Source organism: Gallus gallus, chromosome 1 (assembly GCF_016699485.2).
Source record: "Gallus gallus isolate bGalGal1 chromosome 1, bGalGal1.mat.broiler.GRCg7b, whole genome shotgun sequence".
NCBI lineage: Eukaryota > Metazoa > Chordata > Aves > Galliformes > Phasianidae > Gallus > Gallus gallus.
In genome coordinates, this window is record NC_052532.1 from 49,817,744 (window position 1) to 49,841,118 (window position 23,375).

The following is a 23,375-nucleotide window of genomic DNA, read 5'->3' on the forward strand; positions in this document are numbered from 1 at the left end:
TGTCTGTCTCACACAGTTTATTTAACAATAGGTAATAAGAAATCAATTTTTAACAGTCTATACAGTGATCGAAAGTTCGTATTTATAAGTAATCAACTTTAATTGCATGATTTACAACATTTGAGGGTTTGTTTTGTTGGGTTCGTTTTTTTTTTGTTTTTTGTTTTTTTTTTGCTTTCTATTTTCAAGTTTTACAGAAAGTGGAAGAGGGTGGGAAGAGGGCGGGGGGGAGAGAAAGCAAGCAGAAAGAAGAAACCCCAGGGACTTTTTCCCCCCCCCCCTCAGGTTAAAATCAGCCCGTCGGAATTGTTTCTTACCCTCTTTTTTTTATTTCCTTTTTTTTTTCTTTCCATTTGTTAGATGTAAAAATAACAACAAAAAAAAAAAACCCTTTCAAGAAAACAGAAACCACAATATATATACTACATCCATTTGGCAGCTGCCCCTGTGTTGTGTCTGCAAAAATGTCGGCTTCTCTCTACATGTACAAATTTTAATACTTGAAGCTTTTATTTTTTAAGCTCAGACTCTCGTATAGAAAATTCTTGGAGGACAAAAGTAGACTTCGGGAGGGGAGGAGTTATTTTATATTTTTACATTTTTTTTTTCTCTCTCTCTCTCAAAGAATTGACATATTTCCAACCGAAGAGGAAAAAAAGATCGGTATTTACTTTTATATATATATATTTATATATGTAATGTATTCTTAAAGCAACATTAACCCCTTTTGTCCTCCGGCTTTAGGAAAAGTTTCTCCTCTGGTGGTGTTTTTGATGCCGTTTGTTTCGCTGTTGCATTTTTCTTTTTGCGGTGACGCGAAGAAAAACCAGAATAGGGAAAATGTTTTTTTTTTCTTTTTTTACCATCTGCCTCAGTAAATAATAACTATCAATATTACATATTTTCATTAATTTAAAAAAAAAATAAAACCTATTGGAGGCAACGGGGAGGGCGTCCTTCGACCAACAGCCAGAAGATCACCCTCTTCCCCCAACCTCCCCAACGCACACGAGGAAAAAAAACAACAAAACAAGAAAAAGGACTGGTTATGATTCCAGCCATAACAAAAATATATTCTTTGTACTCTACTGTCCCTCAGGTTCGTTGTTGGTTTGCTTTGAAAACCACAAACTACTGCTGCAGAGTTCAGATGTGTCCAGGGAAAATTGTTGTTTTAGCTAAGAAAGATTCAAAAAAATTCGTCTTCAGTACAAAAAGTCTTGAGAAAATAAGTTTTTTTTCTTTTTTTCTTTTTTCTTCTTTTTCTTTTTTTGCTCCCAAAATGCTACAATGTGTCTAGTGTATGTCTAGTGTACTCTGTGAAAGATTTGAATTCAAGTCTGAGTTCTCAGAGCTGAGCCCCAGTTCCGTGGCGCTTGTACCATGGAGGCCTGCCATACCAGGATTGCTAGCAAGCTGGGAAAGCATTGCACTCTGGTCCGGGCTGGCAAAGTGCCCTTGATCCATGGGGTTAGCCTGGGCAGCTACCAGTCCTGGATGTGGGGAGCTGGTCTGCGGGGAGACGTGGTGCGGAGAAGGCTGAGGCTGCATCCGGGGGGACGGGCTGGAATGGGGGGGCTGGGACTGGGGCCGTGGCGAGGGTACAGGCTGCGGAGAGCGCACTTGATTGGTGAGCGACGAAGGGAGCTGCTGGCCCTGTAGGTGTGGGGACTGGGCCTGGTTGGGCAGCATGTGCTGCTGGGGGCTCATAGGATTGGGCTGAGCCGGGGACCCCATCTGCTGCTGGAGCAGCCTCTGCTGGAAAGCCTGCTGCAAACTGGCTCCTGTCTCTGCACTCATGGCCTGGGGAAGCTGGCTTATCTGTCCCATGTTTCCTTGCTGCATCTGCTGCATGTGATGCTGCATCCGTTGCTGCTGCTGCTGTTGCTGCTGCTGCTGCGGATACCCGACGCCCTGGGGCTGCTGGAACTGGTTGTGGTTGGCCATCCCTGGCCCCAGCGCCGGTCCCACTCCTTGCTGCTGCTGCTGGCGCTGCTGCTCCATTATCTGGTGCCGCCGCATCAGGAGGTCTCGGAACTGAGGAGCCATCCCCGAGTGATTCATATTCATCTGCTGTGCCTGAGGATTCATCCCAGCCATGGCTTGCTGTGGCTGCTGTGGCGGCTGCTGCTGCTGTGGCATGCTGGGCCTCTGCACCCCTCCCTGCATGGGGTTCATGTTCTGCATGGCTGCGTTGGGGTGCACCCCTCCCTGCTGCCCCTGCATGGCCTGCTGCGGTTGGAGCCCCGGCTGGCCCTGGGGCATGCCAGGCTGACCAGGCATCCCCTGGGGGTTTTGGGATCCCGCGTACTTGGCGGCCCGCTGCTTGATGAAAGCAGCCAGCAGCTGAGGATTGGAGTGAAGGATGTTAAGCACCTGCTGCTGCTGCATGGGTGAGCTGGGAGACCTGAGTGTCCGCAGTAGGTTCTGTAAGGCCGCCTGGGGCAGAGGTGGCTGTTTTGGCTGAGCAGCGCCAGGTACCTGGCCCATTCCTGGCTGAGGTGCCATATTCATTGGCTGACCTGGCTGGGCTACTGACATCATGGATGGCCTCTGCATCCCCGGCTGCAGTTGAGCTTGAGGCAAGCCACCCTGCACCCAAGGCGGCTGCTGCTGGATCCCCGCCGGCCCCATTCCTTGATCTATGTGACCACCAGGACCCCTGGCTATCTGCGGAGGATTCATTCCCATGGGCGGCATCTGGGGCATCTGGTGCTGAATCGGCCTTTGGAAAATCTGAACCTGCGCCATCTGTCGTTGGGTCTCCGCTGCCCTCTGGATCTGCATGGCCATTTCCACTGCTGCTGGAGGAGGACCCTGAACCGGTGGCTGAGGCGGCTGGGGTGGAGTTGGAGGAGTCACCTGGCCACCTGCCTTGCCCTGGGACACAGCGCTGGGGGGCTGAGTTCTCGGCATGCTGTAGGGTGGCATGCTGTTGGGAGGCGCAGGCTGAGGCTGCGAGGCAGGCTGGGGCGGAGGCTGGGGCTGAGGAGTTTGTGGCGTCGTGGGTTGCTGGCCTGTTGGAGTTGTCGGGGTGGCCGGTGTTGGTGAGGGCAACCCCTGCTGCTGGCCCACCACACCGGTCCGCTGCATACTTGCCATCCTCCTTCGGAGCATCTGAGCCTGTTGCAGGCGGTGCTGAAGCTGCTGTTGACGAAGCTTGTGTTTGATGTTGAGGCAGAAGGGCACCGGGCACTTGTTCTCCTGGCAGTGCTTTGCATGGTAGCAGCAAAGAGCAATGAGTTGCTTGCAGATGGGGCACCCTCCGTTGGTTTTGCGTTTGCAGCCTTTGGTGTGTTGGACAACCCGTTTCATCTTCTGGCAGGATGGCAGCGAGCAGTTGGCGTTACGGCACTGGCAGGCGTGGACCAGGGACTGGATGCAGCGCTGGATGCTCAGGCGGCGGGAGTCACCTGGGCTCTGGGTGGTTGCAGTCTGCTGGTTGTTGCTCTCATCATCTAGACCGAGGCCTAATTTCTCCATCTTATGGTCATGATTTTTAGTGTTATAGCAGGTGATGCACAGGTCATAATCCTGGAAAGACAACGAAGGTAAAGTTATCAGTGCTCCTGTAACTCCCATGCAATAAGCAAATAATGTCATGCCACCTCAGCACATTACTCCCAGACTGCTCTGGATGTGCAAATTGATGTCTTGGGAAAAATTCAGTCTTTCAGGCTATGCTGAGATAGCAGAGAGGAATAAATTGAAACTATAGCCAGGAAAAGCGTGTGAGTGGGTAAAGGTGTCTGAAATTTATTCAAGATATACATATTTGTGTAACAAGTTTGCTCTGAGTTAATAAGTCGCATGTGATTCAGCCAGGCTGAAAAAATCCCTTTCTTTCCTGATTTAAAAAAGGAGGAGAGAAGCAAGGACCAAATAGCTGGCATACGCTGCTTTTTCAAAAGAAGGGGTACCTTTCCTGCCATTCTTACCCAATTTTCAAAGAAGGAAGAATGAAAGCTGGGTTGTCACGTGAGTTGAACCCAAAAGTGTGCTGATAGAAGAACAGAATAGCATTTACACTCTGTGAAAGCAACAGCAAGAATTTGGGCTCAATTTATTTGAGAAGATCCAAGTTATCCAAGGGATTCATTAATCCATAAGAAATGCAGAATTTGTTTCCCAATACCTACTTCAAAATGAGAATATAAAAACTTAATCAGAACCTTTCAGAAGCAAATCCAAAGCAATCATTTACTTCCAACAGGCTAAAAAATTAAGTTACAAGCCAGATTCAAGGCTCTTCCAGCTTCTAGGAACAGGCCACTGGGCTCCGTCTTCAAACACTGGTATTGCAAACTGTTCTGAGAACAAGTATGCTGTTTGCTACTATAGAGTGACAACAGAACCATCACCCAAGTATAGAAACCTGTTTGATGGCATAGCAAAACCTTTGTATCAGAAAACTGATGGAGAGCCCTGTTTACAGAAACAGCACCACAATTTGGAAGAAGAACGAACACATTGCTCTTCAGAACAATCAACTGATTACAGCCCAAGCAATCACTACTGTTTCCAACTGCTTAAGCAGCAGCACCTTAAATGAATTACAGGAAATGCAACTCTGCTACTTCAGTTCTCCAGAGCTTGAAACTAGGAGACAAAAATTTCACTGAGTAGCCAACCTAGTAGCATTGTCTGATGAGAAAAAACATCCTTCTTTCCTCAACTGCCAGAAGGTGAGCTGTACAGATCTTTCTTGTAAAGCAACATTAAGAAATTAGTTGAAAAGCACTCTGGGCACAGAAATATAGGGATGCAAGTAGGGAAAACTTCACCAAGCGTACCTCACACACAGTGCAGTGCCATCTGGTCTCCACATGATGCTTGCACTCGTTGCAGGTGTAAACAAAGCGGTCTTGGCTCTGCGTGTGCAGCTCCACCAGCATGCACATGGTTGACCACTGAGCCCTTCGTAGTGAGGAGAACTCCAGGTGCTTGTCTCTAGCAAGGGTAAGGAAAGCATCGCGCCCATCCATCAGGTCGCATGGAATGAGTGGGTCAGGCTCAACGATGGGGGGAAGGGAGTTGGCTGCAGGGCCAGCAATGAGACGGATGACAAAGAAAACCTGAGAATTGAGGTAAAAATAATTAATGCCAGCACTTCCCAAGAATTCTTGTTCAAACTACAGTGTACAATTCCAGGCCCAGCTAACACCTGAGTGATAGGCTGCTACAGTAGTGTGTTTTTAAGGACTGGGAAACTTCAAACTTCTGAGTGCACTGCATGTTGGTTTACCTTGTTCACAGCAAAGAACGCCCTCACTTACTGGTACCTTAGCAACCAACACCCTAGTCAAACCTGTATGATTTACAGCACACAGTTCTGTTGGAGGGACCGAGGTTTTGAATACCTGTCTACCTCAGTACAGTATTTCTCATTCTATCAACTCTCACCTCTTTGTGCTTCTCCATAGTGGCATACAGCTTTTGGGAAAGGTCATTGGACACATTCGGCATGCCAGGCTTCTTCTTATTGCCACGACTCAAACTGCTCTTGTTCTTACTTGTCTTCTTATTATTCTTCTTTTTGGCATTTTTGCTGTCTCCTTTGCTCACCTAATAATTTTAAAGGCATTTTATGTCAGGTATCTACATCACATCACACCACCATTTTACTACTTGCACACCTTCTCTAATAGCAGGACTAAACATACTTCACAGGAATTTACTCCGAAGACACTTACTGGGGTCCCCTGAAAGATTAAATTAATTCAATTGGAATTACTCTAGAAGATAACAAGATCAGCAATGCATGGTACCAGGAACACCAAAAGTATAAATGTTTAGGAATTATAAGGGATAAAGAATGCTAAATGATATTTACTGAAACCCATTTGCTTGTGATAGTTGAACACTGAAGAATCTCCTGGATAATTACCAATGTGTTCAGCAAATGGCTCTTAATGCAATTCAAGACTAAAAATAACTGAAAAGCACAAGTGATACTGCACTATCCAGAGGTAACACAGACTTATTCCACCTAGATTTAGTTTGCCCTCTGCCCAACAGTTGTTTTTTAAAATAGATTGTATCAAATTGATTTTAATATAAAGCTTTTCTTCCCGGTCCAAAAAGCCTTAGTAATGTAATTTCTAGTATGAGGATATGATAGGAAGGTGCAACAGTTAAACGACAAAAACTTTAACTAACTTAGTTAATGTTAGTTAATACAAATTTGGTATCAAGTTGCCTAACTCCCAGATGGCTCATAAACTTAAGTTTATTCAAAAGCCTGTCAGGAGATGTTGCAAGGACAGCAGAGGAGAACTACAAGTTCTTGTTGTGACATTAACTTTTTTGATGCAGAAATCTTCTAGATGACAACACTAAACCAGAACAAAATTCTAATATCTAATACAATGAGGAAGCAACAGTGGTCAGAGCTAACTAGTAAGTACTACTGTGTGGGCAAGACTACCAACTTCACCCTGGATTCACCACCTATTCCATAAAAGCTAAGAAGATCAAGGACATAACTTCTGCATCTGTTCATTTTTGAATTTGTCTGTGAAGAGGCACAACTTTTTGTTCTCTATGGAATGTGAAAGCACATTTCTTGTATGGTCTCCAAAAAGAAAATGGCACAAACAAGACACTGGCAAGAAATTGCTGTAACAACAATTCAGTCTCATTTTGAGCTTCAACGCCTGAAAGCCTTCTACTGAAAAACAAAAACAGAACAAACAAACAAAAAACCCTATCCTGAGTAAATTACTAGATCAGAGCTGTCTTTCTCTGGTGTTCTGCTAAGATCATTACTGTAACATCTAGGCTAGTAAGGAAAGAGCCACTGTTCAAAAGTGAAAGCTTAAGGAAAAGCTTTCCTACCCAGGCTAAGGTTGCAGCACAAACATTGGTAACAGTTGAATTTCAGCAACAAAATATTCAACTAGCAGCTGTTTCATTTTAAAAAGTTTTGGTCATCGATTAGGTTTACAGCCATGCGAACAGCTATCACTAAAACAAACATAGTGGGTATTTTAACAGCTTTAACTTATAAGACATAAATTTGAGTTTTATATTAGAGCAAAATACGAAAAAGCGAGCTAAACGAAGAGCCTAGGCCCTTTTTCTGTTCAATTAGTAACAGGAAATCACAACTTTTGCATTAGGACATGAAATAACAGAAGCATTCTTACATCCGTGCTTTCATTACTAGTGTTCTCTTCTCTCTTCCGTTCTTCCTCCTCTTGCTCGAGTTCCTTAATACTCTCCTCCAGAACATTTGGCCAGAAGTCCCCTTCAAAGTAAGGCAACTCTTTTGCACTTGTCAGACGGTCTTCTGTTGCCTGCTTAAATATATCCTGAAAAAATAACACACCAGGTTACCACTATAACAACTGAAGTGAGTACAGCTAAGCTTTTCAATAAATGATTAAAAAAGAATCCAATAAACCTGAATTAAATCTGTAAGAGTATGGTCTAAGTGCAGATTTAACACTGCATCATTTACAGAAAATTCCTCAAGCACATTTCAAATATTTCCACTCACATAACCACCTAATAGACTTCAATGTGCTCACTTACCAGACAGGACAACATAATCTCTATATTGCCTACAGTAGATGAAGCTCCGATCATTCTGAACACTTCACCTATTTCCAACTTTGTCAGCAGCCCAACACTGCAACTATGTTTAACACAGGAATACTAGAGATCCCATAAGTTCTTTCTATTAACAAAAGTGAGATTTGCTCTCTTATACAGCATTCCTCAAGATCTTAGTTTGTTCTACCCCATCACTTTAAATCTCTTGCTAGCATTGATTTCAGAAGCTATATGCTTTGAATAGGATTGTTTTTTAACTCCAGGATGTTAGTGATCAAATCCCATAAACTAATACAGTACAATCCCAGAATTGATTTCAGAAGCTATATGCTTTGAATAGGATTGTTTTTTAACTCCAGGATGTTAGTGATCAAATCCCATAAACTAATACAGTACAATCCCAGAATTGATTTCAGAAGCTATATGCTTTGAATAGGATTGTTTTTTAACTCCAGGATGTTAGTGATCAAATCCCATAAACTAACATAGTACAATCCCAGAATCAGACAATGCGTAGGCAAGGAAGAAACCAAGACAAGGCTGGTCAAAAGCGGCCCCCACCACAGTCACCCAACAAACCTTGTAGTCGTGAACAATGCGCTCTGACACAGATTTGTCCAGCATCTTTTTGTACCACTCTTGCAGTCGTTTGGGTTTGGGTATCTTTTGGTCAGGAGGATGGCAATGGAAAATGTAGTCATCTCCTTCACTTGGTGGGCATGCCCAGATATGTCCAGTAGTATACCTAGCATCGTTAGATAAAAAACAGTGCATGTTGGTTCTGATAGTTATTAATAGAGCTTGCTTTCCTCTTCGCCACGAGATGGAGCCACCACAGAGTTGGCTGACATTAACAGATGGATAATAATAGCTCTCAAAGATTTAATTCTAGTGTTCATTCCAGCTTAATTCACATAGATAACACTTGCATCTTTTCACTGACTTTTAGAAATTCAGCACTATATGCAGAATAAATCAAAGCACGCACACTTTCTAGTCAAGGTAAAAATCTAAGCCTAAAGTAGGCCTGCAAGTGCCACCTGGTAACTAATGAGAAAGATGGAGACAGCACAATCATTTGTTACTTAGGAACATTTTAAAAACGCGTTTACTTGAACAATTCATTTTTCTACTGTAGATCCTTTTTAATTTTGAAGACCTGTTTTAAAAGGTTTCACAATTATATCTGGGAATAAAAAAATAGTCACTGTCAACCTAAGCTATTGGATATACAAACAAGTACTATGAAGACAAATGACATCCAGATAGTAGCAGCTGCAAAAAATAAAATACGATGAAGATCACTTCTTCATTCACAGATCATCTATATTAGATTTTTAAAAATAACTCCCATAAGAGGAATTATCAGATCTCAAGTTAGAGAAAAATAACCATCCTTGGTGTGTTGAGAAACAGCTCTGCAGAACCCTACCCAATCCCCAGGAACTGCAGCCAGTTGTCATTCCTTCTGCCTGAGAAGGGAGAGATGATATTGCGTGACCAAAATTGTTTTCCCCAAATGAGAACCTGATGTTACCCTTTCCACAGAAAACAGCATTAAATAAAACTGAGGCGTGAGCTCCATGCAGCAGTTTTACAGATTCCCAGGTCAGAAATATACAATAAGCAGTAAAGAAAAGTCTAAAGTATGCCTTCAAAGTTCACGTATTCATCATTTCTCTGCAGTACTGAAAACCGTACAGTACCACCCGCCTCCATTCCGACTCTCCCAATTCTTCTCATGCAACTCATCCCCCAAAATTTCTTCATGAATAACTCTGCCAAATGATACCAGATACCTTTGACATTAGATTGATGTTTATTTTACTGCTTGTTCTACTTGAGTAGTCATGATCATTTCCACCTTTCTTATTTCACTTATTCTGAAATTCTCTTTTGTGCTGCCTCATGTAATTTCTGTTCTTTTGCGCTGTCCCGTGTATAATTTCCTCCCCCTCCTCTAACTTTTCAGTTTTTCACAATTTGAACTACTCTTTCTGCAGGAGGTTTCCTAGCAGCCTTGCACAACTGTAAGAGTTAATCAGTGCAGACAGAAGAAACTTACCTCTCTCCACACAAACAAGCATGGGTAAGAACTTGCCAGCCCAAAGGAATGACCCGATTGAAGCAGTGGCATTTCACAAGTACTGTTCACCATCAACAAGGCCAGCAGAATTTTATAACCCAGACAGGAAGGTTAATTTTTCTACTTAGATTTAAGGAAGTTTAACATCAGTCTGGAAACTCTTTATATACCTAAAGTATGTGAATCAAGCCTCTTCTGAAAGGCCTGTTAATCTCCTTTTTGTCTTTTCTTTCTCACCTGTACACAGGTATTACCAATTTACTCTGTCACTCGGTATGATATTTGGAACCATATTCTGCATAATAGGTGGTAGTAACTTGCAGTGAGAGCTATGGAACACAAATTTGCACAGAAGGAAACATTTTAAAAAAAAACATACCCTAATTTCTTGACATATTCTAGATATCCAATTAGGATTTCATGATAGACAGCAGTCCTCAAGCATTTAGGGCGGAAGAAATGAACACTGTCAAGGTAAGATATATACACTCGCCTAGAAAAAAAAAAAGAGGGCATGATCAGAAACAGATCTTAAGTTGGTTCTAAATTTTTTTCATGTTTTATATATTTGAAGAATCCAGTACAACAGTCTTCAAAGCGTCTAGTCCTAATCTACTTCTAGAAACCAGCTGTTGATATACTAGCCTCCTCTGTCTAGAATCATCCAATCGCTTCTCTTAGAATAATGACAAGTGATCCTGAAGTCAGCGCTGTCTGCCAGCCCGCATCTCCAGTGATGCAGTGTGCATTATGCAGTGCAATGCAGTGATGCAGTAAAATGTGATTCTGAAATATTTCCTCCAGAAGCTGTTTTGTTTTTAGAGGCTAACAGAAATAGCAGTAACATCAAAGCTTTTAGAGCAAGTTTCACAGAACTGAAACACTACCAAAATAAAATCAGTTATCAGACAGCTACTCACCTTTGATTGGGTGGGGGACAGTCTGAGCCATACTCCTGCACATGCATCCCAAAGAAGCACAAGTCTACACCATCAATCTCCTCAAAGGCAAAAAGCGCTTTTGTTCGATAGGGGAAAGACTCAGCCATCTCTCCACTGTCTACAAATCTGCAGAGTGGAAAGTGAAAACTGAGCGTCAAATACATTCACATATTAGAGAATATATATCAGTATGTAAAAGCAACAATGAGGACTACTCCAAGTGTAATTTTTGTGTAATTTTACACTTAAACACTTACAGACCACTGAGATATAAATACATCCACTTTTTGCTATGAAAAAGATGACATGACAAATAATGGAAGTTGCTGTAACACCTGTTCATCAAGAACTGGCCAGCAGTGAGTTTTTGAACTCAACAGTCTTTATCTTTTCTAAACGAAACCAAATAGCTTCCTGCTTTCCTCCACCTCCTCCTCCTCAAAGGGAACCAAAACTGGAAATGGACAGAACGTACCTTGCTTTCATTCCTGGCTTTACTTCGACAGTTTTGTCAGATGCATGTACCACCCTAACTGTAACCTCTCCTGCTTCCGGGTGATTCTGCCGCTTTAGGAAGTCATTGACTCTGTTCTCTAAGAAGGTACCAAGTCTTGTAGCCGGTAACCCTGCAGAAAAAACAGAATCAGTTCTAAATACGTACAAAATTTAACTATTCAAATGTGATTGTGTGATTTCTCTATTGAGGTGTTACATGAACGGCAAATCAATGCATGCACTATGTTACTATAAATTAAATCATTATCTTCAAACACTACTATTAGATAGAGATGAGCTGCCTTTCACCTACAGGCATACTTGTGGTTTAGACATCGTTCAAACAAAGAAAGATTCTGTCTCAACCCAGTTCCTATCTATCTTAAAAGTCAATTGTAATTAAGGCTCCTCCTGAAAAGAAGCTTTTAATTACTTAAAGTAGATTACAAAACATTGCTCTCAGACGAAGCTTCAAGAGCAGACATAGAAGTAAACTCGGCCACACTAGCCAGCTTAGTCCCTCCAGTTACCAGAAGAATCTATTTTGATAAATAACTACTAAATATGACTGTCTGCAAGTAATGTAGTTTGTTCAGAAGTTTATTTTTTCTTTTCCAATCAAAATTCGGACAGAAGAACAAGCATAGAGATAACTGACAAAACCCAAAGTTAAGAGGGAGTTTAAGATGTAGTGTGACAGCGTTTGTCTCACTGCTGTTCACTACTTCTGTTAGGGTTACACGCTTGTTAATCAAGCTCTTACATTTTACAGTTTAACACCTTCCAGCAAAAGCATCACTATGCTATGTTAAGTATGCAATACATGCAGATTGCTAGAAACAGAACAGGTAACATGCATAAAATAATTCCAATGCTCTCAGTGAAAATAGCAAGTTTTGATTTTGGAAAAAGGCACAGACTTGAAACCTTTGAGTTGTTCACTTTCTATTTTGTGAGAACAAACAAAGAGGACAGGGTGTTTGACAGAATTGTGCACCTATCAGTCTACCCCCACATTTCAAGACAATTTACAGAGCTGGAAAGAACCCCTCCTCTTTTCCAAAGCAGCTCCTTTCAAAGTAACTGTGTAACACTAGTTATACTTATGGTTGAATCTCTATTCAAACACACTGATTTCCTAGCTTTTTTTTTTTTTATATACTACCTACATACCAGCTACCTTGATCATGAGGAAATACCAAGTTTTGTGCTTAACTAATGCAGCCTTTAAATCTTTCAGAGTGGCAGCACAGTAATAAACGTGTATTCATAGAATTAAGTTCGACTGTAGTTACACAATAACTAATTCTCAATGCTATTAATCATGTAATAAAAAACCCATGCACCTTACACTAGCAGGACCTTAAAACAGTACATAAATCCTGTACAAAGGCAGCACCTGAGAACACAAACATTCTCATACCAGAACTCTTGGTCAGAGCTGATCAAATGTATACACCATCAAACTCCAAAGATTGAAATAAATGCAAAATGAGCACAAAAGACATCTTCCAATTCTTAGATGGAAGATTTTTGGTGCAAGTGTCATAAACTTACTTTTAGCAGAGAATTTGTTCTCTTTCCTGGTTCGTCCTGTTTTCTTCAGGCAGCCATCGCAGACAAAGCTGAAGCAGAAATACGAGAATGTGAAGAACATGCCAAATCAGACCATAAATCCCTTAGCATCTTATGACTGGAAGCAAAATCTTTCACCAGATAAGGTCTGGAAAACACCTTAACTGACATTTGAGCTAAAAGACTGCAGAGAAAATACTGCCAGTAGAAATAGCCCGTTTCATAGCTGCAGTAGAGTCACTTAACATCAGGGGGAGCAGCTGCAGTCAGCTACCCCACCACCACCTGCAAACTTCAGCTCAGGAAATAAGGGTCTTCTCTGGCAGATCTGACAATACTGACTTAAAGCATTCCCAGAACAAACAGTCTCAAAACTGTTGTCTCTGATGAAGATGAGGAACCAAACTACGTAAAGCAAAAGCCTGATTCAAAGAAGACTAGATTGTTTTTTCAGATTTAATCTGATTACTGAGGCCAAAAAAAGTGAATTCATCTTAAATTCTTTGGTGGTTACAGAATTTGAAAATGACAAAGCAATCTGAGTTGTACAGAAAAGAGATTGGTAGGAAATTATTACAGGAACTAAAAGTATCTTTAAACGTAAACAAGGCTGTAGACTCTCCTCTATACGTGGGAACATTTGAAACAACTTCACATGTAACAGTAAAATACAATTTCTGAATTCAAGGTTACCTTACGTATTCTGTAAGTTTTTCAGGTAAGTGTGCAACTTTTTGGCTGGATAGGGTTTTATCAGACAGTTTTAAACATGCACTAACTCTAGTAAATCTATCTTACAGTCAGGGAAGAGAAATTCCTCACCCAGAAGGCCAGATGATCTCATTGTGAAGAACACAGATCTGGTGCATTTTTCTTCCACATTCTATACATTCAACAAATCTGTAGGGAGAAAGGAATCAAGGTTAGTAGTACCATTAATTGCTTTTGTATTTTGTGTAACAGTCAGCTCAAGTCTATGCAGGCATACATTATTACCATCTGCTTCCTTTACCTCCATCCACCTCGCTCATTTTTCAAAAAGGAACCCTTCTAAGGATCAAATCTGTGAACTGCTTGTTACCAGAAGAAAATTCATTCGTGGTATCAGAAGCAAGGAACCACGAGAAATAGCTGTCTATTAGTTGCCCCACTACGCCTGAAGCCTGAGGAACACTGCAGATCTACTGCAGAAAAGTGGGAAAGAGGGAAATAGTAGCAGTGTCTAGATATTTTCAGAATTCTAGAGGAGATTTAGGGACAGCTCTGAGCTAAGTTCTACAGTTCACTTCACAGAAGTCAGTGAATGTAATTTTCCTAAATACTAAAGTTGTTTCACATATCAGGACAATCTGACTCCTTTTGAACACATCTATTTGTAAGTCAGAATGAATAGTTGTTGTTTATGTAGGACACCGCATTTAGGCTTGTATTTTAGCATTGGGCTGCATCTCCACTATAACAAAGGGAAGGACAAGTTATGAATCAAGTTACTATTCCCTTCTTCCCACAGCCCTTGCAAAATAGGAGAATTGGCTGACCCTTACACCCTCATAGAAAGATAGTGTGGGAAGAATACGCTTCCTTTCTGCTCATTCGAGAATGAAGACAGCATTTTTCAGAATTGTGGCATAGGTGTATAATGAAGGAACATGAAGTGGCTTTAAAAAAAACATCTGGAAAACAAAAAAAAGCAGCGGAGTCACCACCATTTTTACCAAATGCCTACAGTTCTGCCTCCAGAGCAGTGCAGAAGAACCAGATTTAACAGATCTTTTCCTTGTACTACAGCAGAGCCCCCAAAGCAGCTATTGCCAAATGACCCAAATCAGTTCTGAGACTTAAGCGTTTGCAGCAACAGGGTTTCAAAGCAAGTTACCTGCATTCATCCTTTTGTTGGATCTACATGCAAGACCACAAAATGCACTAATTTCAGGCCATACATGTGATTTCACATTTTTTGTAAGGATAGCTGTTGCAATTTGGGTTCTCAGGACAGAATGCCAGATACGCTGCTTAGTTAGTAGCCCCTACCGGCTAACGAACAGTTACATGAAAATTGGAAGATGATGAAAAACAAAGCTGGTAAGTAAATGAGTATCATGTCTTTAACAAAGGAATTGTGATGAAATGAGGATCATTCAGAATAAGACAGCATTACTTACAGTTCAGGATCCAGTGTATCATTTTTCCTTTTTGAAAACTGTTCTTTGTTTATCGTGCTGTGAAGAAGCAGGCAAAAAAACCCAGTTTTAACAAAAGACATATATTTGTGTCATACCACACACCATGACAAAAGCAGATTTTTTTTTAAATATAAACACTCATTAGCACTACAAGGAAGAGTATTTTATTTTATGAAGTGATGGACAAAGTATGTGCCATCCTTGACTCTGTCCATAAAAAAAAATTCTTCTCTGAGATAACAGCTTGTGACCTCCCTTATTCAGTTTACCAGAGTAAACGGTAACTTGCTGATTCAATTTTTGGACCAGTTATATCAGTGTTTTACAGTTAAAGAATCATTTAATCTGCCCCTGCTATTCTGAATGTCAATTATCTTTCATTACTGAAAAAAGTTATCCTGATTTCAGATTCTTCTATAGCCTTGCTTTCCTCATACATCAATTTCAAAGGAGAATTTTCAGCTTCCAAACGCCACAGCCCCAACATAGCCATCACTCTAAACTTCAGCTTTACATTTCCTGTATCATTTGCAGGACTAGAAACTCCATCTTTTTGACAGTGAGGTCCCAGGTATCGTTTGACACTAGTCTGCTTTGAAGTAGTCCAGAGCAATCATATAAGAACACTCAGATCTCTGAAAGAGGGTGCTGCGTAATAGCATGAGGTGATCAATACCTTTTACCCTGGGAAGCAGTGACAGAGATCCAATCCAACTAGCATTAACTTTCCTGTCCTTTTATGTCAGTGTTTATTCTGAATACTGCCACCTGAAGAATTCCTCAGGCTTGTTAACTTATAAACCCTGGTTCCTGAAATGTCCTCCCCCAAAAAAGAGCATTACTGTATAGCTCAAAACGTCCAGAGTAATGAGTTGGTGCTCATCTTTCCCTCAAGGGCTCCCTTAGTCTTGCAAATGTCTGCTTCAAGATCTCTGGAGGAGGTATAAAATGAGGGCACAGTGGAATGGAAGACTGTCCCAACAATTTGCTACTACCACAGAAAATGCAAGTAAACCCATCCACAGCCTTTTACCATTACCTACTCGACAACTGCACAGCATTTCTCATAAGCAGATGGCACTCCAACACTGAAATACTTGAATGGCAAAGAGACATTTTCTGCTTTTGATTTAGATGAAAAGTAATCTGAAGCTGAATACACGTTTAATAGCACATCCAGTCTATATAAGCAAAACGGTACATTCAACTATTCCAGACTATGCCTGTCACTTACCTACCTGCCTGTAGACATGGTTATTTTTCTCCAATCAAGTACTTTCATGTTTTATGCAGAAAAATAGCGATTCTACTCTTTCCCCTCTAGTGGTATAGCTATAATTTCTTTGCTACAGTTCAATCAGCCCAAACGTTAAAGAAGAAATTTAGAGGACAAGTCCAGGCTTTTCCAAAGAATATTTCATCTTCTCTACCCTGGCCTAAGAAGTGAGAGGGTTACCTAAAACTGAATTCCTTCTCTTTGAGAAAGGACTTTAGACCATGTCACAGCTTATGAATGCAAAAGCCAAGCAAACATAAGTGACTCACGTTTGAGGTTGTGAAGGGTCATCTCCCAGAGAAACGCTCTCCCCTTGGATTTCATTGAAGCACTTCTCACAGAAATGATACCTGTCAGCAAGAAGGCCATATTTGGGTGAACTGCTCCATCCACACAACACAGCCCAAGCCAAGCAATGGAGCCACCAACCACAGTAGGCCAAGGAAAGGACAGGAGCAGAGAGCAGGTCATCAACGGCGACAAGGATATTCAAGGATGCAGATTTATAGGCCCCACATTAAGTTTGGTTGGTTTTTGTTTGTTTTGGTTGTGTGGGTTTTTTTGTGTGCAATCAAAGCCAAATGCAGACAATGACAAGCATGAAGGAGAAAAATACGCACATGAACAAAGAAATGTGGGGTTGCAGGACAAAAACAAAAACAGAGAAGCATGACAAGACAACACAAAGCAGAAAGCCAAGGCAAAGCACACATTAGCATTATATCTCTCAAATGGGTTCTCAAGCAGCAAATGATTAAAGCAAATTAAATGAGTTTTTCTTTTTAGCATACCCACACCCTCTTTATTTCAATAATCCATGCCATGTACAGCAAAGAATTAAAATGAGAAAGTGGAAAGAACAGAAAGAAGGAAGAACTGCTGCTCTGATCTGTGTATCAGCATAGCAGTTCTGTTGGCAGGAAGATCTGCAGAGCATCAATGGAAGAAGGGCAGTCTTCCATCTTAATGTATAAATTCTGAAAGGCTGCAGGATTTTCTCTCACTGGGAAGGGGAAGTTAAATATCAGAAGTTTTTAATAAAATCAGTCCTCAAAATCTTTCAGACACTCGTTATCAAACTGTCAAATTGCACATTAACAAAATACCCAGTGCTAGCTGCATACAAAGTGCTCTGCACTGATAAAATTCTTCCACAGCCCAGAACAGTCCAAGTACCAGTACAATAAGCATCACAGAAAAAGATTTCATCTACATTTGAAAAAAAAATTGGTTGATTCAAGATTCTACCCCAGCCCTCAAGTGTTTTGAGAAACTGTGGCCTCTCTCTACTACTGAAGTATGTTAATTGAATGCACAAGGCATCTAAAAATAAAAGGAAAAAAAGTTGCAACAGTTTACTGTAAAGCCACAAAGCAACATTAAAACAGCTGTTAAGCTAAGTCAAGAGGTCTAAACCTTCTCTCCCAGTCCACCTGAGGTAATGCATACAAGAGTACTTCTGGGAGTACGTGAGTATATGGATGTACATGCATGTGTGTATATAACAATTTGAAAATCACATGTGCATGTCTTACAGTGCAAACATTCCATTCTAAAGTTTTAAAACATTAAAGGATGTCAGATTTTGCGATATTAGTCTTTTGGTCCATCAAGTGCTATAAGGTAGAGTGCTTTGTATCTTAAATCTAGAATTACAGTTACTATGCAATTCTGTAACTACAGATTCTGGAAACTTATTTTCCACTTCCTTGCTACCAGAAACCTCCATTCCCTGCTACAAACCTTCATTATGCCTAAGAAGGCTAAGATGCAACTGTTACAGCTCTTTGGATGCCTTTGCTTAACCAGGTGCTTAAAAAAATTAAAACTGGTGTCAAATCTTCTTGGCATTCAAGTCTTCGTGATTACTTTTGGTTGGTTTGTTTTGGAAGGTGAACGAACAGAGCAGGAACTAAACTGATGGAGGTGGCATAATTTTGAGGTAATCAGCCCTCAGGTCTAACTGGTACATTGTGGCAATAGGCACAGGGACACGAGAGCTTTAAAACATGTATTTTTCTTCTTCGTGCCTCACTCTTCCAGTCAGCGAAGAGATGCCTTCAGAAGTCAAAGACGACTTAAATTCTTTAATAAAGCCTCTGAAGACTGCTCCTTTAAGGTGACCAGGGGACCAAAATATATCAAACTATTCAATATATCAATATATAAATCTTCAATGAAGATTTGCACCACAGAAGTTTGTTCTTCAGTTAATATCTTAAGAAAAACCAAAAGCTTGTTAAGTGTAACTTATTTATGAGCATAACACACTTGCTCTATTTTTTTCATGAACAATACTGCTACATGGTAGCAAGCAAGTTAACAGACTTGTGTATGACATCTAGACTACTAAATATTTGGTTAACAATAGCATAAAAATTTAGTAGAACATCAGACATTCCTGCAAGCAAAAAAGGAAGAGCAAAGACTGCAGTGAATTTTTGCAAAGAAATTGTTTGCACACAAAGGAAACTATTCAAGGGCACTTTCAGCAAATTTTTTTGTATAATACAAAGGTGTACACATATGAAGAGGGTATATACGTGTATACATGCATGCCTTTCACAGATCAATTGCGTCATGCACAAAACTGCACCAAGCGAGTTTTCCTTACCTGTTCTGGTAACTGTAGTAAGTGGCATCTCGAGGGATTGTGCATAGCTGTTTGCCATAGCAACACAAAGTCTGTGGCGAGAACTCCAACTGCAAAGAGGAATGGGTCATCTTAGTACTAATATGTTTTTACTTGCTCTCCGTGGGAAGCAAACAACCCAGACACCAACCATTACCACCTTATTCTGTGCACAGATCTCACAGCGCAGCAAGGCTACGAAGTGCTAGAGTCAAAAAAGTGCTTAGTGGGCTGTTATTCTCAAGTTAGCTTTTCTCCAAAAATGGAAAGCATATCAAGACCATGGAAACACAATGTAGCCTCAACATACACTGAAATTGAGAATGCTTCTGCAACAACATCTTTTTCATTGACCATCAATGTAATTCTTCAGATGCTGAATTTCTCCCCCTGCAAGGGCTTACATATGAACATATAACTAAAACAACAGATAACATTAGAAGATACATAAATTCTGAAATCTAGAATTACTCAAGATTGCTAAACCCTGGTAAGCATTTAGAATTCTTGACACGATGTAGCTGCTAGCGACTGCAATTGCTGCATTTCCCCCCAGTAGCAGGAAGCAAGAACCAGACTAGAAAAAAAAAACCAAAACATTTTCCCTACCTTTCTTCCACAGCAGTAACCAAGGCTCTGCATAACTGGGTCAATTTCTTGCTCAAACACCTCGGCCAGTTTTGAGCAGTACTTATATACCCGGGATGTTTTGCGGTTGTAGAGCCAGGCATTATTGAACATGAGCCAGATGTCATCTACATATTGCCATGGTTCTTGATATTGCCCTGTGTCTAACTTCCTCTTGATAGTAGAAAGGTCCATGGGATTCTTCACTATGTCAAAATAATCCTGAAAGAGTAGCATAGCAAAATACTGCTATAGAACTACGTTGTGAAATGACAGCATATGCATTCTCAGCACATACATCCTTCTGCAATACATCAAGAAAAACAGGTTCCTCCCTGACTTGACTGTCAAGCTCCCTGTGACGTGCACTGAAGTCTCTAATTCTGTATAACTCCCCCGTGCATCCTTTTAATTATTCCTGTATTTCTCAGGTTCTATCAGCCATCTACTATCAGTGAAGTAAAACACTAATTTTAGTCTGCAAAATAAGTACTACAGAAAGAAGGAAATGGCAGTACTTTTGCAGCTGCTGTGATCCAAGGACACATATAAGAATATTAGTAGGACGAACTGCACTTAGTAGACCAAATAACAAAACCCAATATATGTACTATATGATAAAAGATTCCATGTTTCTTCCTATACATCTTCCATTTAAAAGTCTTCTTCCAATCTCCCTCATCAATTATCTGATCACTTCTCTTAAGAAAGTCCTCCAAATACAACAACCAGTTGAGAGCTTGTTTAAGAACATGAGAAACACCTACACCTGCTTCTAATACAGAAGGCCTTGCATTTTTGCAGTTTAAAAAAAGCAGTGAAAACCAACGGAGCCAAATGAAAATATTTCAGACAAAAAATGTCACTCAAAGCATTTAAACAGGACTACGTACGCATAGGTGTATAAAAAAATGCAAGTGTGGTCAATAAGGTGGTTTAAAACATAGACCCTTGCAGGATAGTAATGTCTGCCAAAGACAACTCTAAAACAAGTGCACAATTCAACACAAACAAGAAGTTGAGTAGCCTCCTTTTTGCTAATGAAAGCTTAATCAGTGAGTATTTTTATTTTTTGAAGTGGTCTTGATCTACTTAAGTTTTTACATCAACAGTTTTCTGCATATTTACATACGTTGCATTTCATAGGTGTTTCTCGTCTATAGAAGTATCTTAATACGAATGAAGATCTACAAAAGGCCCCCAAAACAGTGGGATGTTAGCAGTCACCTCAATGAGTAGTACGTGTGCTTATTTATCAAAATGTACACAGAACTGAACAAACCTTTGAAAAAGCACATTTTCTTAACTCAAACATCCTATGTTCCACTGTCTAAGTCAAACCTCTTCAAATGCATCAACACAGAAATGGAAGCAAGACAGACTCCAGTTGGTCTCAAGTAGATGTTCTGAGTTAAAGCCAGGAAAGTATCTTGCTAAGACACTCACAGGAATTCCTAGTAGCTGGGGATCCACAGGCTGCCGAAATGGAAGAGACTCTGGGTCCTGACGGTAAAGTGCCTCCAGTGTTGGCATAAGTGCCTGCCGCAACTCTTCTGGCTTGAAAACTTTTGAAAAACAATCAACATTAGAAAGATAGAAACAGCTGTAAGGAGGAAGAAACCTGCTGGAAAGATGTGGCGTGTAAAAAGACTACATGCAACAAGATGCTTAGCAGGGCTTGTTTATCCTTATAACACTGCATTCTGAGGAGAATATTAAAACAATCATCTGGACACAAGGGAATGGTGAAAATACTTAAAAAGGATTTAATGATAGAAAGACACCATCAAATTTAAAAGCCAATTGATATTCCTCCCTGATGCCACAGGAATAAGCTTGTCTAGAAAATCTGCCACAGCTGCTCCGATCTCTATTGCACTGATAGTTTTTTTTTTTTTTTAACACAACATATAATACTAGAGCTGTAAAGAACTTGACAGAAGACAATTACATGTATTAAACATTTGTTGCCCAAGAGTCACAAAAACAATTCATGTAAGCCTACTGAGTTCCAATGAAAAGAAAGCTCCTCTCTCTCTCAACACCTCTAAGGGAAATAAGTGAAATTCAGCCAGTGTTTCTACTTACTTTTTTTCTTAGACTGTCCTGCTGCTGGTGAAGACTGAGTAGCTGGAGTTGTAGGTCTTTCTTCCCCTTCTGTCATTTCAGTCTTCACTTCTGTTTTCTTCTCTTCTTGTTCCATTGGGTCTGGTTTACATTCCTCCACTGCTGGTTCTACTTTAACCTGTAAAGTAGATTAGACCCTGTCACAGTTGCCTGTAGAGTCACCCAAACAAGTTTCTGTCCTATAAACCTACACACCACTTGCCCACTGCTTTTTTCTAGGATTAAGGCTGTCTACATTGCAATTGTAACTTGCCTAAAACTTGATCAGATGTGCCAGAACATATCTTTAACACCACAGGAGTGGCAGTGATGGGCTGCTAACCAGTTCTGAGCTGCAAGTAGGCAAAGAGGTACAGATCTTGCCGCTCAGGCAGTTTGACTGCCTCTCCTGCACTTCAGCTGCCAGGAGTCACACTCACAGCTGTCCTCACAACAAATTGTCACAATCCACTAAAACAGCTTGTCACACACACAGCCACTACTCTAACAAGTAAGAGACATAACATTCAAAGGAGCATCTTGAGCACCTTCTTACATTAGCATTTACCAAAAAACTTCACAGTTCCAACCATGTTATCACAGTTCTTGTGGTCACTGGTTTCTACCATTATTTCACCACAAAACAGAGACCCTTCTTTAGAAAGAGGTAAGGGAGGTGACAAAGCCACAGCAGCAGGTAGCATCCAACTCCCTCACTGAAGTCTAGAAGGACTAGCTTACATGGAGACCAAGGAGCTAACAATAGTAGATATTCTCCCCAACAACAAACCAACAAGCTCACCTCAGATTTCTCCTCCATCTGCAGCTCTGTTTGTTCTGGTTCCCCTTCATCTGTTTTTATCTCCATTTTCACTTCCTGCAAAGGTGGCTGCTGCTGCTCTGCTGCAGTCTGCTGAGAGTTCACTTCTGTGCTGCTGGTGGATGGTGGGTTGGACACCTGCCCATCAATGCTTACAGCTGGTTGTGACAACTGAGGGGTAAAAAAAACCCAAAACATTACAAACAGGCTTCTAATTAACCTATTATTTTTCTCTGCTCTGATCTACCTTTTACCTATAACCTTATCTCCATCAAGTTTAAACGCACTTCAGTACTTCCACTTGCTTAACCTGAAGTACATACTGCTAACACAAGTCCTGTTATAGAAGAAAATACAACAGACATGCACTGGAAGGCCTAGTATATAATTTCATATTGTTTCCCTATTGTATGACATCACTATGCATACGCAGACATAACTAAAGGCCTTGTATGCGTGCTTCGCTGTGAATTTCTCAACATGCATGAAAAAACTGCTTCCTCTGGAAAGAACAGATCCTGAACCTTACATTTGCCCATTTGTACAATTAAAATATTTACTTACAGGTGTTGTGGGGTGCTGAGGCTGCAGTGGTGCTGTTGGTGTGGGAACTGATGCTGTTGTACTCTGCTGTGACAAGGGTTGCTGTTGCTGCTCTGCAGAGGGGGTAACTGGAACTGGAGGCTGGACTTGTGGAGGCAGCTGTGCCTGTGGAGGTGTTGGAGTCTGCCTCTGAGGGGGATGCATAGTTTGTGACTGTGGTCCGGGTGGCACTGTCTGAGGAGTAGGGGTGGGAACAGCGGTGGCAGCTGCTGCTGCCTGCTGTTGCTGCGATCCCAAGCCTGGGGGTGTATGGTGAGGTGTTGGGGTTCGACTAGGTACTGGAGAAGGAGAATTTCGGTGCATGGGAGGCTGTGGAAGAGGTGGGCAGTGAATATGGCTTCCTTGAGAACCTGGAGCCATGGCAGGAGAATTCACAGGACAGGAAGAGCTGTTCATTTGTGCCTGTGGGAAAACAAGTACACATCTGCAATGACTTCAAATAGAAAAGGAGAGTAAGTACTACTAAAATGGCTG

At 41.1% G+C, this 23,375-nt stretch overlaps 1 protein-coding gene across 1 annotated transcript in view; it reads right to left on the minus strand.

The window, feature by feature from the left end:
- EP300 (E1A binding protein p300) overlaps window positions 1–23,375 on the minus strand; it is a 58,630-nt gene continuing 35,255 nt past the window's right edge. Inside the window, exons 14-31 of the mRNA XM_004937710.5 lie at window positions 22,863–23,303; window positions 22,281–22,469; window positions 21,461–21,617; window positions 20,819–20,937; window positions 19,355–19,594; window positions 18,728–18,816; window positions 16,383–16,463; window positions 14,817–14,873; window positions 13,477–13,554; window positions 12,637–12,704; window positions 11,060–11,210; window positions 10,564–10,710; window positions 10,023–10,136; window positions 8,137–8,302; window positions 7,149–7,313; window positions 5,404–5,565; window positions 4,794–5,075; window positions 1–3,534 (exon numbers count right to left, since the gene is read on the minus strand). Coding sequence (XP_004937767.2) covers window positions 1,297–3,534; window positions 4,794–5,075; window positions 5,404–5,565; window positions 7,149–7,313; window positions 8,137–8,302; window positions 10,023–10,136; window positions 10,564–10,710; window positions 11,060–11,210; window positions 12,637–12,704; window positions 13,477–13,554; window positions 14,817–14,873; window positions 16,383–16,463; window positions 18,728–18,816; window positions 19,355–19,594; window positions 20,819–20,937; window positions 21,461–21,617; window positions 22,281–22,469; window positions 22,863–23,303 — 4,944 coding nt within the window. The 3' untranslated portion in view covers window positions 1–1,296. The remainder of the gene's footprint in view (window positions 3,535–4,793; window positions 5,076–5,403; window positions 5,566–7,148; window positions 7,314–8,136; window positions 8,303–10,022; window positions 10,137–10,563; window positions 10,711–11,059; window positions 11,211–12,636; window positions 12,705–13,476; window positions 13,555–14,816; window positions 14,874–16,382; window positions 16,464–18,727; window positions 18,817–19,354; window positions 19,595–20,818; window positions 20,938–21,460; window positions 21,618–22,280; window positions 22,470–22,862; window positions 23,304–23,375) is intronic.